Here is a 13,591-nt window from a genome sequence, read left to right as displayed (position 1 = left end):
AGCACAATGTGGACCACAGCACAATGTGGCTTCCAGCACACTACTGGTGGCATTGAATGATGCAACAAGGAAGAACAACACAAGATCACAAAACCTAGAGGACTCTTGACATGTAAACAATCTATAGATTTTTATGTCAAAAAGGACCATTGGAATCATATAGTCTGACTTCCTGTATACCAAAGGAAATAGATCTTCACCCAGAGATACCTATACAGACCCAAATAACTTGTGATTTAAATAGAGCACAGCCACAAAACCTCTGCCCGCTATTAACAGTAATTACTCTTAAATTGATCCCAGATATTTTCATAGTGAAGAAAACAGAGCGAGGTTTAATAATCTAGATTAGCTATTGTTTGGGGGTTTTTCTTTAAACAACATGAAAAAGCCCCATAAGGCAGAATTTTCTTACCATATGATGGAGATTCTCGCCCATCTTCTCTATCAGTTTCTTTCTCTTTTCTTCTTCTGTGATGCCTATGTCCACGATGCCTATGACGTCGACGGCCCTCCTTTCCAAATGGGACATGTACACCAATGTACACAGCTCTGTGGCCTATCAAGTAAGTATAAAAGGGAGCAATAAAAATGTAAGAAGAACTATCCTACGCAGCCTTACAATACTATGTCAAAAACCCAAGAAACATACAAATACATAGAATCTTTACATCAGTAACACCACTCTTCATTTTCCTTCTGTCTGTTGCAGGGCTCAAAGAATTGGTGACTTAGAATCTTCCCCAGAATGGGTCACATATAGCAGTCTCTGCTCTTTCTTGCCATAATACAGAAGATCCAGTTACAGAACACATCAGCCTTTCATGTCAGAAAACTCAATCTTGATTCTCAACATTGGGATGCAGTGCTTTACACAGCTGAGGTCACTGTGCAATATGCCAGTGGTGGGGCAGAAAAGTCAGAGAACGTCATGGTGCCCGCATTTTGCCAGTTGGGATGCATCACACTAGAATCCTGGCCACAACACTCCTGAGGCAGGGCTAGTGCAAGGACTATTGGCAATGTTCCTGAACAAGCATACTGAGAGCACTTCACCAGGTATCTATTTTCCCACTCAAGATACACTGTACAAAAGGTAGTTCCATCCACTACTCAGATTTTGTAGTTAATCTTCTCTGATTGTGTCAATGCCCTGGAATTCTGAGCCCCATTTACAGTATAGCATTGGTGGTCTAACTTTCAGAAGTATCATTTAAATTAGTTACCGAAATATGGTTTTGGGAGACTAACTTTAGGCAGCCAGGTTTGACAATATCCTGCAATATCAAACAGTCAATACAAAAACTACTTTTTCTTATTCCAAAAACTTAATGAAATTTAAACAAAGTATCCTCATATCAAAGCATATTGGCCTTAAAAGGAATGAGGAAGCAAAGGAGGAAAAAAATAAATGCACTGCTATAGCATTCATTGCCAATAGCAAGTTATTTTCAAACAACTGGAAATTTTTCTTCATCTTTTCTTTTTTCCTGACTCAAAGCCCTACGTATCAAGACAATACAGGCAGCCTTGATGAAAGATGGAACTCTAAAAAATGTTATGAATACACTCTTGATATGAGACTATAATGGAATATTAACCATATGTAATAATATTTTGAACTCCTTTTGAAACAATCTAATGAAAATAGTAAAATGTAGCTAAACGCATGGGTGTTCACACAATGTTTCAGGTCTTACTATAAAAGGTACTACAGAAGATTGCCTTTACAACAGAAACAGGAAGTGATTATTCTGTTGTTGAAGATATGTAAACTCAGCAGATTAGCAGGAGCTAAAAAAATGCTATAAATATCAAATCCATTGTAAAAAAAAATCTGAAGACAAACATTTTAAATCTTTTCTTTTTACATGTTCTTATTTTACAGGAACACACCACCTTTGAGCTACAAAAACTAGGGACTGAGAGCCATACATGGAGATTTTCACTGTGCTATAGCAGTGTCCACACAGTGAGTTACCACATGGCAAAGTAATGCACGGTAGATTCACATCTTAGCTTGCCACGCAGTAACTCATTGTACACACAAGCTGGAAGTCTAGAAACCAGGAAAAAGGTGTTGGTCTGCCTTTTAAACCCTGGAGCATTAGTTATAGACTATTTAGCAAATTATTTTATGGGTACACGCTATTAAGATCATCCACTATTTTTCCTACTTCCAGTAGGATTTATCTTCTATGTTCTACACCAACTGCAGCCTTCTAAACTGCAGTCACAATCACTGAGCACAGGCATCGAAGTGTGCAAATATCTATTCATATACACAAATGCAGGGATCTGAACATGCAGACAGGCATCTGCAGAAAATGAAATTCTAAACACATGAAGTTTATTCAAAATGACTGAAGTGTCAGCTGGCTCTGATGGGAAAATAACTATTGGCAACATAATGAGGCAACAAATTTGCTTTCATGTGGATGTATTAATGCAGCTTGATACAACATGGCTCATATATAATGTCATTATGAAAACTTTTAGTTTACATTTTTAAACAGTATATACTGATCCTATGATTGTGAGCTGGCCCTCTTCTGTGTCAAAGTTAAAAAGACAACAGAACTAATAAAGTAAAATTCATTATTGCTTTATGCTTTTAGTTCAGTTGTCTTTTTTAAAAAAAAAAACCTTTGACACAGGAGATGGCCAGCACACAATCATAGGATCAGTGTATACTATTTAAAAATGTAAACTAAAGTTTTCATAATGACATTACATATGAGCCATATTAATGCATCCATGTGAAAGCAAATTTGTTGCCTCAGCTAGTGGCTTTTTATATACACAAAAAAATCATTTGTCCTGATGCTGGTAATAATGATTGTATTAATTTAAAATATCTTGTTCATTTCATTGAAAAGGTTTGTGTGCATTTGCACTTTCCTTGGAAGAATTTTTTAAAAAAGGTTTAAAAAATATTTAAAGACGTATAGTAAAATGCTTTTAAATGTGTGGCTCCCAAATATTGCCAGCCAAAATAAAAAACAAAATATTTAACTATCAACCAGTCCCATTTTTCTAAAGATTTTTTCCCACCCAAACAAATTATTTCAGTACTGTCATATTGAATATTTGTAGCAACATGATAACTTTAATGATAGCATAATGTGTTGCCATAAAACTTATAGGAAGAGCTGGTTGGAAAGTGAGCTTTAAAGAAAATTTAAACTTTTGGATGTAAAGTATTTGGGGGGGGGGGGTTAAATATGAAAAAAATTGAGAGGAGCAAATACTTTCTACTATAATTTTCATTTAGATGAAAAAACCTAATTTTCCTTCAAAAAAAGTTTCTATGAAAAAATTTCAAACAGTTACGGGGCAGGCTTTGTCCTTTAGCCATTGCCTTCAGAAGAGGGCAGTGCTGGGCTACCCAAGAGCTCTCCAGTGCTGGGGGAAATGCTCAGGCCATCTGGAGTAAATAACTATACTACCTTTGGCTACATCTACACTTGGAGCTAGAGGTGCAATTCCCAGCTCGTGTGGACACATTCACTCTAGCTTTCATTTAGCTAGCATGCTAAAAATAATAGTGTAGCTACAGTAGCATGGGAAGTGGTGGCACAGGTTAGCCACCCCGAGTAATTACTCACAGGGCCCAGGCAGGTCTGTAGTCTGGAGAGCTAACCCATCCCACCGCTCACCGCTGTCTGTGCCACTACAGCTGCACTACTGTTTTTAGAATGCTAGCTCAATGAGAGCTAGCAAGAGTACGTTTACGCAAGATGGAAATCACAGACCTAGCTCCAAGTATAGATGCAGCCTGTGTGTGGAAGCTACTAGCAGTATGCACTGTCTATTCTGTAGGCTGGTGCAGAAATGGGGCTGGTCAATGGCCACCTTCTCCCATACCCTTTGGGAAGATGCACACAGAGCAAGCAGTCCTTATGTTCTACTGATAGCAATTCTACCTGGCTCTTTTGGGATAGACACAAAGAGGAGAAACCAAAAAGCAGCAGTGTTGGCTAAACACAACATCCAAAGGGATATAGCTATGGGGGTTTTACAAGACTGAGTTGTATGGCCAATGACCGCCCTGCACCTTTAAGCAGGGGGGTGTTTGGTGGGCTGGCAAAATGAAGGCAACCGTTCTTTATGGCTGGGTAGGGGAAGGAAAGGAAGAGCGAGATGAAATGTGCTGCAATAGGGTCAGCAGGGTTGCTGACTCATCCCCTAGGAATGCAGGGTTTAAAAGGGGCAGCACTGGACCTGAAGCCTCCCTTTTACATGGAGCAGTACAAAGCAGGATCCATCCTCCCTACCCTTCATGTGGTAAAATACCAGGTTTGGTCAAGACCTGCTGTGGGCATTACACCAGCCACCCCTTTTTAGGGGGGCTGGGAAAGAATTTTTCCCTTACCACCATATTGGCTTGGGTGCAGTTGGGGTTTTTTCACCTTCCCCACAGTGAGTTCAGTTAGTGTTCTGTTCATGCATGGCATGAAGGGCAGAAGGCTATATTTCGCAACTCATTATTTAAGTGTCGAGCGGATGTCCAGTGCAGGTACTCCAGAGGAAAGGTATACAGTGACCAGATAAATGGCTTGGAAAAGGACTTTAAAAGAGGTATTCATTAAAGGAATGAATGGGGGCAGTTGGGGACTCCTATGATTGGTACGGCAGGGAGCCAACCCCCCATTCCTATAGCCCACCTTAACCCTCCTACGAGGGGGGTGGATGGTAAGGTCCTGGCAATGGATTTGCTGGAGGGACATGGATGGAAAAAGTGGGGGAGCTGGTAAAAGCCCCCCAGGTAATTACGGAAAAAACATGGGGTTACCTGCACTGTACAATTTTATCTGCCGGGTAGTCCCAGACATCTAATAATAAAGTTGCGGCCTGATTAAACCCATGTCAGGAGTCTCCTGGCCTCCTTTCGGTATAGCCAGAGAAAAGAACTCCTTCATGTCATAATGATAATGAAGTTGATTGTTGCAACCAGCAACCCAAAGTCTTTAGAAAGACTGTTTTATGAATGAATGAAGTGACTTCTTAGCAAAAAAAAAAAAAAAATCAATTACATATACAGAAGGCACTCTTCTATTCTTTAGAAAATATGTTGCTTATTTTATTTACTACAAAATCTTTGTAAGAACCTGCTGCAAGTATGTTCAAACCCAAAAGTCTGTTAAAGCCACAAAGTAAAGCAAAGTGATTCAGTGAGTTCAGTTCTAGGTAGAGAACAGCACTGAGAAAACTGTTTAAAAAATATGTAGACAGCTGATTATATCAAGTAGCATCCTACTCCCAGCTTCTTCCCTACCCAAAGATAAATGGAGAATGATTAAAGATGAAAAGGTAAAGTTTCAATGCATGTGATAAACTCAGTTTCCAACAAGAAAAAAAAAACTGGTTGCTCAGTATTATCTCCTCCAACCAATTGAATAAGGAGGGACACACTTACCTGTATCTCCTCAAAGAGATGTTGGAAAGTAATTTATTACAACAGCTCAGAAGGGGGAGAAATAGGAGTAACTGTGAAGAATTTAAGAGTCTGAAGTTAAATTACTTGCATGAATACATTCACCTATAGGCAATTACAAATTTAAAACCAACAGTTCGGGTAGGAGTACAAAGATATAATTGAATTATTATATGACCTTCAAACCTCCACTCATACATACACCTGTACACAGTATTGCTGATCCCATCCAAGCTTGTTACGGAATTAGCTTAAACCAATAATCAACAGAATTAGTAGAGCGCATGACACTAAATTTAGTATACAAAACTCCAGAGATAATTGTTCATTTTAATCTAACATGACTTTATCCAAGCTTAGATGCTGAAATCTTCCAGTGGTATTGAGTACTTACGGTCATTATTAGTATGAATCAATTCAAACATATTTCAGAAGTTTGCTAAATGTTATCACATACTTCTCATAGGCTAAAAAAAATCAGTTTGCATAAAATAAAAATCTCACAGTTCAATTACTAATACATACATAACACAAAAGTCATGGCAAAAAAATAAACTAATCTATTTGTGGTGTTGTCCAAAGCCACTAGCAGAGAAAAGCTTAAAGTTGTAATAGAAAATATGTGCTTTCCTCGAGCAATTAGTTTGATAACTAAGAGTTTTACACATCGCATATTAGGCCCATATACCCTGATACTAAAAAAGTTAGCATGGTATGGTTAAAAAAAATAGGCAGTTTTACACTGAAGTTGGTATACATACAAAAAGAAATATTACCATTAAAAGCACTTAGCAGTATGAAAGAATAGTATTACAAGGCTGATTTTGAACTAATGTAGTATTTTATATGATGTACATTTATTTAAGAAACTACATGAATATTCAATTCAACTAACACAGCGCTCCCCAAAATAGCCGATGGATCCCCTGGGGAAGTACTACACTAGTCTAGAGAGGCACAGAGTAGGCACAAGTTGGAGTCAGGGTAAGGAAAGCTGCAGGCCCTCTGATGCACTCCAACTCACCACTACAAATATGCTAGCATGGGAAGTTTTTGAAACCTACCTTTCACTTCATGCTCTTTCACTGGTGGTCCCCAGTACATCTAATCACAGGAGACGCTCATACATGCAGGACGACTACAGGCTCACCAACCTAGGCTTTGGGGCACTTCTCTGACAACACAACTTTGAGCAGCTAGAAGGAACAGACAGGGGATGCAGCAAAAAACTACAACAAAAGTGAATAAAAACGGGGGGAAAGTCAAAAACAAGGAGAGAAAGGAAACTAGATGGAGACAGAATAAGAAGATAGGCAAAAAAGTGGACAGAAAAGTAAATACTGAGCTCCAAGTACAGATGTCCAATTTTTTCCTGCAACAGTAGCATTGGGAACGGTGATCTCATGCCATGAAACTCTAGTTATAAAACTGAGTTTTAAGTCTTACATAAGAACAGTCATACTGGATCAGAGCAATGGTCCATCTAGCCCAATATGCTGTCTTCTGACAGCAGCCAATGGCAGGTGCTTCACATGGAATCAACAGAAAGGCAATCATTGAATGATCCATCCTGTCATCCACTCCCAGCCTCTAGCGATCAGAGACTAGGGGCACACAGACAATGGGGTTGCATCCCTGACCATCTTGGCTTATAACCATTGTTGGACCTATCCTTCACAAACTTATCTAATTTCTTTTTGGAACACTGTTATACTTTTGGCCTTCACATCATCCTCTGACAGAGACTTCCACAGGTCAACTGTGTATTGTGTGAAGAAATACTTCCTCTTTTGTTTGGTTTTAAATCTGCTGCCTATTAATATCATTGCACTTTGGCTGGGGTCCTACAGGTCAGCATTTTCAACCTCTGTTTGTGGCCAAATAACTTGAGTAATTGTTAAAGGTAGTTTTGGTGTATTAAGTTACAGCCAGTTCTCTTTCACAATAGGTATGACTTGTATTTATTGGCCAAAGGTTTCAGTATTATAAAAAGACAAGTATGTCAGCCACTTTAGCCAAAAAAAGCTTTTCAAGCTTCTCATGTCTCGATTATTGCAACATCCTTCTCTTTGGCCTTGACAAATGTAATCTTGTCCCAAACAAATCCATTCAGAATGCTGCTGCTAAGATCATTTTCCTAGCCCATCGCTTTAACCATTCCATACCTCTCTTTGCATCCCTCCACTCGCTCCTCCTCTATTGTATACAACCTGAGCTGCTTGTATCCACTTTCAAGGCCTTTCACAGTCAATCCTCAACCTCACCTATCCTTTCTCATTCTACTATTGAGCTGTTGATACTTGCCTCTGATCATCCACTTTTTAAAATGTTCAAACAAGCATCTTCATACTTTCTCCCATGATGCCCCACAGGCTTGGGGGGACCTCCCTGTAAACATCCACAAAGCTACCTCATTATTCACCTTCAAATCCTTACTTAAAACTCTCCTTTGCAGGGATGCCTATAAAGAACTTGACAACAGTTAGGCAGCTGGTGTGCTAAGACTACTGCTTATCATGACTATCTCATTGTTTCCTTGTACGCCCGCTGGTCTCTCTCTATGCATCGGTTGCCTCTTGTCTTATTCGTAGATTGTAAACTCCTTGGAGCAGGGACCTTCTTTTCTTTCTTTCTTTGTACAGTGCCTAGTACAATGTGCTATGACTTGCCCATGACTAGACTTCCTACGCACTATGTTAATAGCAGTAATTTACCTTAAAACAACTCTGAAAGATTTTCATCTCTCTCAAGCATAGCTTCTGCCTCATGGTTTTATTTTGCATTAAATCTTTTGGCTTTAATCTGCAGTACTTAAAGTGTTATTTGCTTTTAAGTTTTAAAATCAACTTTGCCTTAAGAATTACTAAGAACCACTGACTGTGATATAGCTGGCATAGAAATTTCCCAAAATGGATTTTTGGAGACTGGTCTAAGTTGTCATCTGCCACAGATATGCTCGTGCAATGATTCTAATAGGAGTTCAACATCTCAACTAACTTATTTTCTTATTTTCTCTCTATGCCTATACTGTAGTGAGTCAGGCTTTGTTTCTTGTAATAGAATAAACTTCCTTGCTCTTAAAACATCTTAACTCATACAAGTTGGTGTTCAGTTCAGCACAGGTTTGACTTCTAGCTCTATACAAACAGTAGTGACAGATGTTAAGGAAATGTTTATTCTGTCTCTATTCATCTCCTGTCCTGTTAAAAGAATCTTCTGCTTGGAAAAAAGATGGTTTATAAGCAGGCCTCCTATCTTAAAATTAATTAGAGAAAGGAAAAGAAGAAGTACTTATAAGTTCGTGTTTGCAGGTCAAACTCACTGAAGTATAAAACTAATAACTACAACCCAGAAACAGAATGTAATTTTATGTGAACTGAAATAATTGCAACAAGTCCCTTCTCTCCACTTTAGAAGTGTATTTTCCTCTCCAAACAAGGGACTTTTTTTATTAACTGGAATGAAGTATCACATGAATTCCTGTATATTATGCAGGACTGGTTTTTACAAGTGAAAGGAGTGCAATGAAAGTATGTTTATACCTTTTTATCTAGCCAAGGATTCCATTTTCAAAGTGTTTGTAGCATTTATAGCCCCAATCTGTGTACGAGTTCTTTAGGCTACGTCTACACTACAAGCTAAGGGTGCAATTCCCAGCAACAGACAAAAGTGATCTGCCACTCTATCATGTTACACAGGTCACCAGCTATTGATACAGTTAGTCAGAGTTTTTGATATTCCAAACTGTTCCTTAGCTGTTGAGCTCGTTCTTTAACGACAGGGTTCTCAAGGTCAGGAAGAGCACTTTTTATTATCATGGAGAAGTCTCCCTTACAGAGTGTTGCAAAGATTTATTTTGAAAATCAGGGAACACAACATGTACAAAAGATTTCTAGGGCTTATAAAAAAGGGCATGAACTGACACAACCAGAATACTGACTGACATTTGCCTTGATGGCTACGTTACTTTTGAGCCTCTAACTAGGAGAAATCGAGAGATCTGGAAAACTTGTTTCTTAATTTTAAATGAGGAAGAGTTTGCTTCAGCTCACTTCTAATAAGGCTACATTTGCTAGAAGTTCAAAACATGGAATTTTAGCCAATTTGAGTAATATAAAACTTTGTTTTTCAAGAGCTGAGGTCACCTCATGAGATCGTTCTGAAATTTAGCAGTAACTATGGATAACTCTCTGAAATATGGAGTTCCAATATTACACTGATGTGACAATCATATCTGGAAAATCCATCCTTTAGCATTAATCCTGTCAGTCATTTATGCCTTAGTCAATTTAGTATCAGTATTCAGGTTCTGCCTAAGCTAGCTCCCACTGACTCCTTGGGCTTCCTTGAATATTGTAGTTAAGGTTGGCTAACGCTTCCCATTATAAGACCCTGTACTGCAGCTACTTATAAAACTTTTAAAACTCTGCCAAAATTTAGCCATTTAGGATGAAGTTCTCCATGCAGGATGTGTGCCTCAGCCTGAATTTTTAAATTCTTACAACTGTGTAGTTAAGTTAGAAGCTCTAGCATCTCCATGCTTTGGCGTAAGGACTTGAAATCTGGCAGAGGACCAGCCTACTGTCAGATGTGCTTTGACATTCCATGTAAAAAATTCCATATTTGGTCAAGTTATAAACATTTCTTTAAAAAAAAAAAATCTCTGTTCACATGTAACGGTCCCTTGGGTGCAACCTGAACTGCTGTGTCCCCTAACCGTCTAGCCTGAGGTGCCTTTTACAATGCTTTCAGAAAAAAACACTCCTGGCCTGCTCATGCACAGCCACTAGCACAAACATCACTCCCAGATGTTTACATGAATACTGTCCCAGCCATTCATGAACAGGGCGACACCCGCATATCCCTCAGTCCCAGGCTTGCCCCACAGAAATGTGCATGCGTCTTGTACTGTTCAGTAGCCCACTGGACTGTACAAGCTCATAATTAGCTCATCATTTCAACACAGGGAAATGAATATGCACCAGACTTATTGTCTCAAGTGGAGGCTTCCCATAGACTTCAAACACACACACTAGTTTAGATAAAACAGTAAAACAAGTTTATTAAATAGAGAAAGATAGATTTTTAAGTGATAAGTCATAAGGCATAAAAATCAGAGCTGGTTACAAAAGAAAAAAATATAAACATGCAAGTTAATTCCTAAACTTTACCAAGGCCAATAAGCAAAAAAGGCTTTTCTTGCCCAAAAGCAGTCCTTGACCCCTCCCTGGTTCCAAAAGCTTCCTTTGTTCTTTCTAACTTAAGCAGAGATGGGAGCAGGGGGGGAAAGAGATGTGAGTAGGTCATTGTCCCTCCTTTTTATACTTTGACCCTTTTTACTGGAAAAGTTTTTGCTGGGTCATGGGGGTCAGGAAAATCTATGGCATAGGTGAGCTAACAACTGCCCTTAAGGTGAATTGTAAATTTCTTTTTTACAACCCTGCTGTTGATGAATCTCCAATTAAGCAGGTAATGCCTGTTAGCACCTAACTCACATGCCAGCGTGCCTTTATCTTTGAGAAAATGGTGTGAGGGCTTTACTGAAATATGCTGCAGCTCTGAGTAACAATCATAGTAAATCTCATCGCTCCATATACAATGTTGATACACACATTTTTAACAGGACAATGATGGTCAGTAGATTATGAGTTTCAAATGATACCTCACAAGGCATAAGTTGTACAAAATATAACCAAAATATAAAGTGGTGAATCTGGGGTACAGGTTGTAACATGGGGTACTGTGTGTTACAATATATACTCAGACTTCAACCGTGGCTGCTAAATTCTTTGAAAATACCATCTGTCCTGGGCACATCCAACCTAGTGCTACAAGGCTTGAACAGGACTGTTCCTGCAATCGCTGCTGCCTAGGGACACTGTGGTGCTGGGAACTGGAACTGAGAGTGGGGAGACTGAGAACACATGACACACAAAGCTACTCTGGCACCCTGGAGGAAGTCACCTGATTCAGATGCTTAGAGCTGAGGAACTGGGGGGTGGGGTAGGTAGAAGGAGTAGACTAAGACTAGCCTTTGGAGGAAGGGACTGGGTAAGGATGACACTTGTACTGGCTGGACAAGGCCGGGGAGGAAATGGAATGGCGGGGGGGTGGGTGGAGAAGTCAGATTAGAGAAGGAATTTGGAGGAGGGAGATTAAAAGATTGGAACTATCTGAACAAGGAGACTGAGTGTCATGGAGTGAATGGGACAAGGAACCTCAATAAACAGACTGGGACTTGGTAAGGAGCCTGGAGAGAAAGAAGAGGCTGGGCAAGGAGAGAAAAAGCACATGGAGACTTTGACAAGGAGCCAGAAAGATGGGGGAATGGTACTGAAAAGAGACAGGACTAGCACATGGACTATCCAGAGAAGGACACAGGCAGAAGGGGTCAGGCCTTGGGGGAACAGTAGTAAATGACTCTAGCCACCCTTAAGTCATACCCTCTCAAGAACACAGAACTGAACCCAAGATTCCTGACCCGCAACTTTCCTCTGCTCTTAGCAAGCATTTGTGAAACCCACTGGCAAATTGTGTCATTTCCCCTCTAGTGGCAGGTCCACATAGGATAAACTGCTACCAACATCACTATCATCTTAGGTGAAATAGCAGAGGTGGTGTAGTGGATATAAAGGTTCCAACCTTGCTGATGACCCACGTAGGGGACAGCATGATTGCCTATGCCATTATATGTTTTTTCCAGGGTGGGGTTTGGGTTGGTTTTTTTTTTTTTTTTTTTTTTAAGGTTAGGAAGTTATACATTGACAAAAAAGAAAACTACATTAAGAAGTACATAAGTTAAAGCAAAGCACTAAAAGGAAATGCCAAAACTAAGGTGACCTGTGCAACCTTAACTCAGCCCCTCAAGTTGTATGTACTGATAATGTCTTTAGTCACATTATCACATACTATTTTTTCCATGGAAATCTTGTTTCATTCAGTGCAGAGGATGGGCCCTGTGCATCGGATTAATAAGGGCTGTGTAGTGAAGGAGGCTGTTGTCTGCAGTACCCCTGACTCATTTGATGGAGAAGTTTGAAGGTGTATAATTAATGAGGCAGGGGACTGCAGGAAGAAGAGGGATGGTCTCATGGTTAAAGCAGCTGAGCACTGCCCTGGAGACTTGATTTCTATCCCTGAAACAGAGTTCCTATGTGATTCTAAGCAAGTCCCTTAAAACAAACTTTTCACAGGTGGCCAGTACCTGGTCCTGAGCATTCAGAGCTCCAGTTGAAGTCAATGGGAGTTGTGCTTTAAAAATATGAAATGCTAAGTATTCTGAAAAATGAGTCCCTAAGTGCCTCAAATTGGGCATCCACAGTTAGTGGATACTTTTGACCTTATTCTGTGCCTTAGTTCTCCATCTGTAAAATTGGAGTTAGTGCCACCCCCTAATTTCACATGGGTGTTGTGAAAATAAAGCTGATAATGTTTGTGAAGCACTCAGCTGCTACAAGTGCCATAGAAAGCCCATGAGGAAATTATTAATTCTGACTTCAGAGCAGAATCTGAATAGGAGGATATGAAGATCAGACAAAAATATCGAATAGCTGCTCACTAAGTGAGCACTGGCCATTCTGTACACTAAAAGAGGCAGAGCTCAAGTGGGGAAAAATAGTGTGCAATCATGTAATTCAAGACTATCATAATGCATACATACAAGCATGCCTTATTTCTAACTTTCATTAACTTTTAAGTCCTTGATTTTGCAACCTTAAAAGTTTTAAATTATTTTTTGTCTAATTTATACAGACGCTAAAAAGGTTGCTAAGCATAGCTATCAGTCTCATTTGCTTTAAGTGTGAAGAATTCTAATGTGCACAGGCTGCTAGTATGATCATAGATACAATCAATGTTTTGCTGAAGTTCTACAAAACTCTTAATCTAGGCCCAAAACACCTGAGTGATCATAGTGCCTCCAGGCAAGTCAATCTCAGCCACATTGCTGTTCTTCTCTATTTCATGGGAATTGGGCCTGTGGCCAGGCCTTCTCAGTTCAGAGATCTTCATGTATAGAGCCTCCTCTTAGAGATGTCTGCCAGAGTTCCTCAGGGGTCATCCTCAAGAATTACTGTAAGACCTCAGGTTTCAGAGTAGCAGCCGTGTTAGTCTGTATTCGCAAAAAGAAAAGGAGTACTAGTGGCACCTTAGAGA

At 39.6% G+C, this 13,591-nt stretch overlaps 1 protein-coding gene across 8 annotated transcripts in view; it reads right to left on the bottom strand.

The window, feature by feature from the left end:
- SLC4A7 (solute carrier family 4 member 7) overlaps positions 1 to 13,591 on the bottom strand; it is a 161,301-nt gene that overhangs the window by 65,606 nt on the left and 82,104 nt on the right. For all 8 annotated transcript variants that reach the window (XM_075125726.1, XM_075125724.1, XM_075125725.1 and 5 more), the window contains exon 3: positions 416 to 559. In XM_075125726.1, the coding sequence (XP_074981827.1) occupies positions 416 to 559 (144 nt within the window). The remainder of the gene's footprint in view (positions 1 to 415; positions 560 to 13,591) is intronic.

The sequence above is a fragment of the Caretta caretta genome, chromosome 2 (genome assembly GCF_965140235.1).
Source record: "Caretta caretta isolate rCarCar2 chromosome 2, rCarCar1.hap1, whole genome shotgun sequence".
Lineage (NCBI taxonomy): Eukaryota > Metazoa > Chordata > Testudines > Cheloniidae > Caretta > Caretta caretta.
Note: the sequence above shows the minus strand (reverse complement) of the source record. Positions and strands in the feature narration are given on the sequence as shown.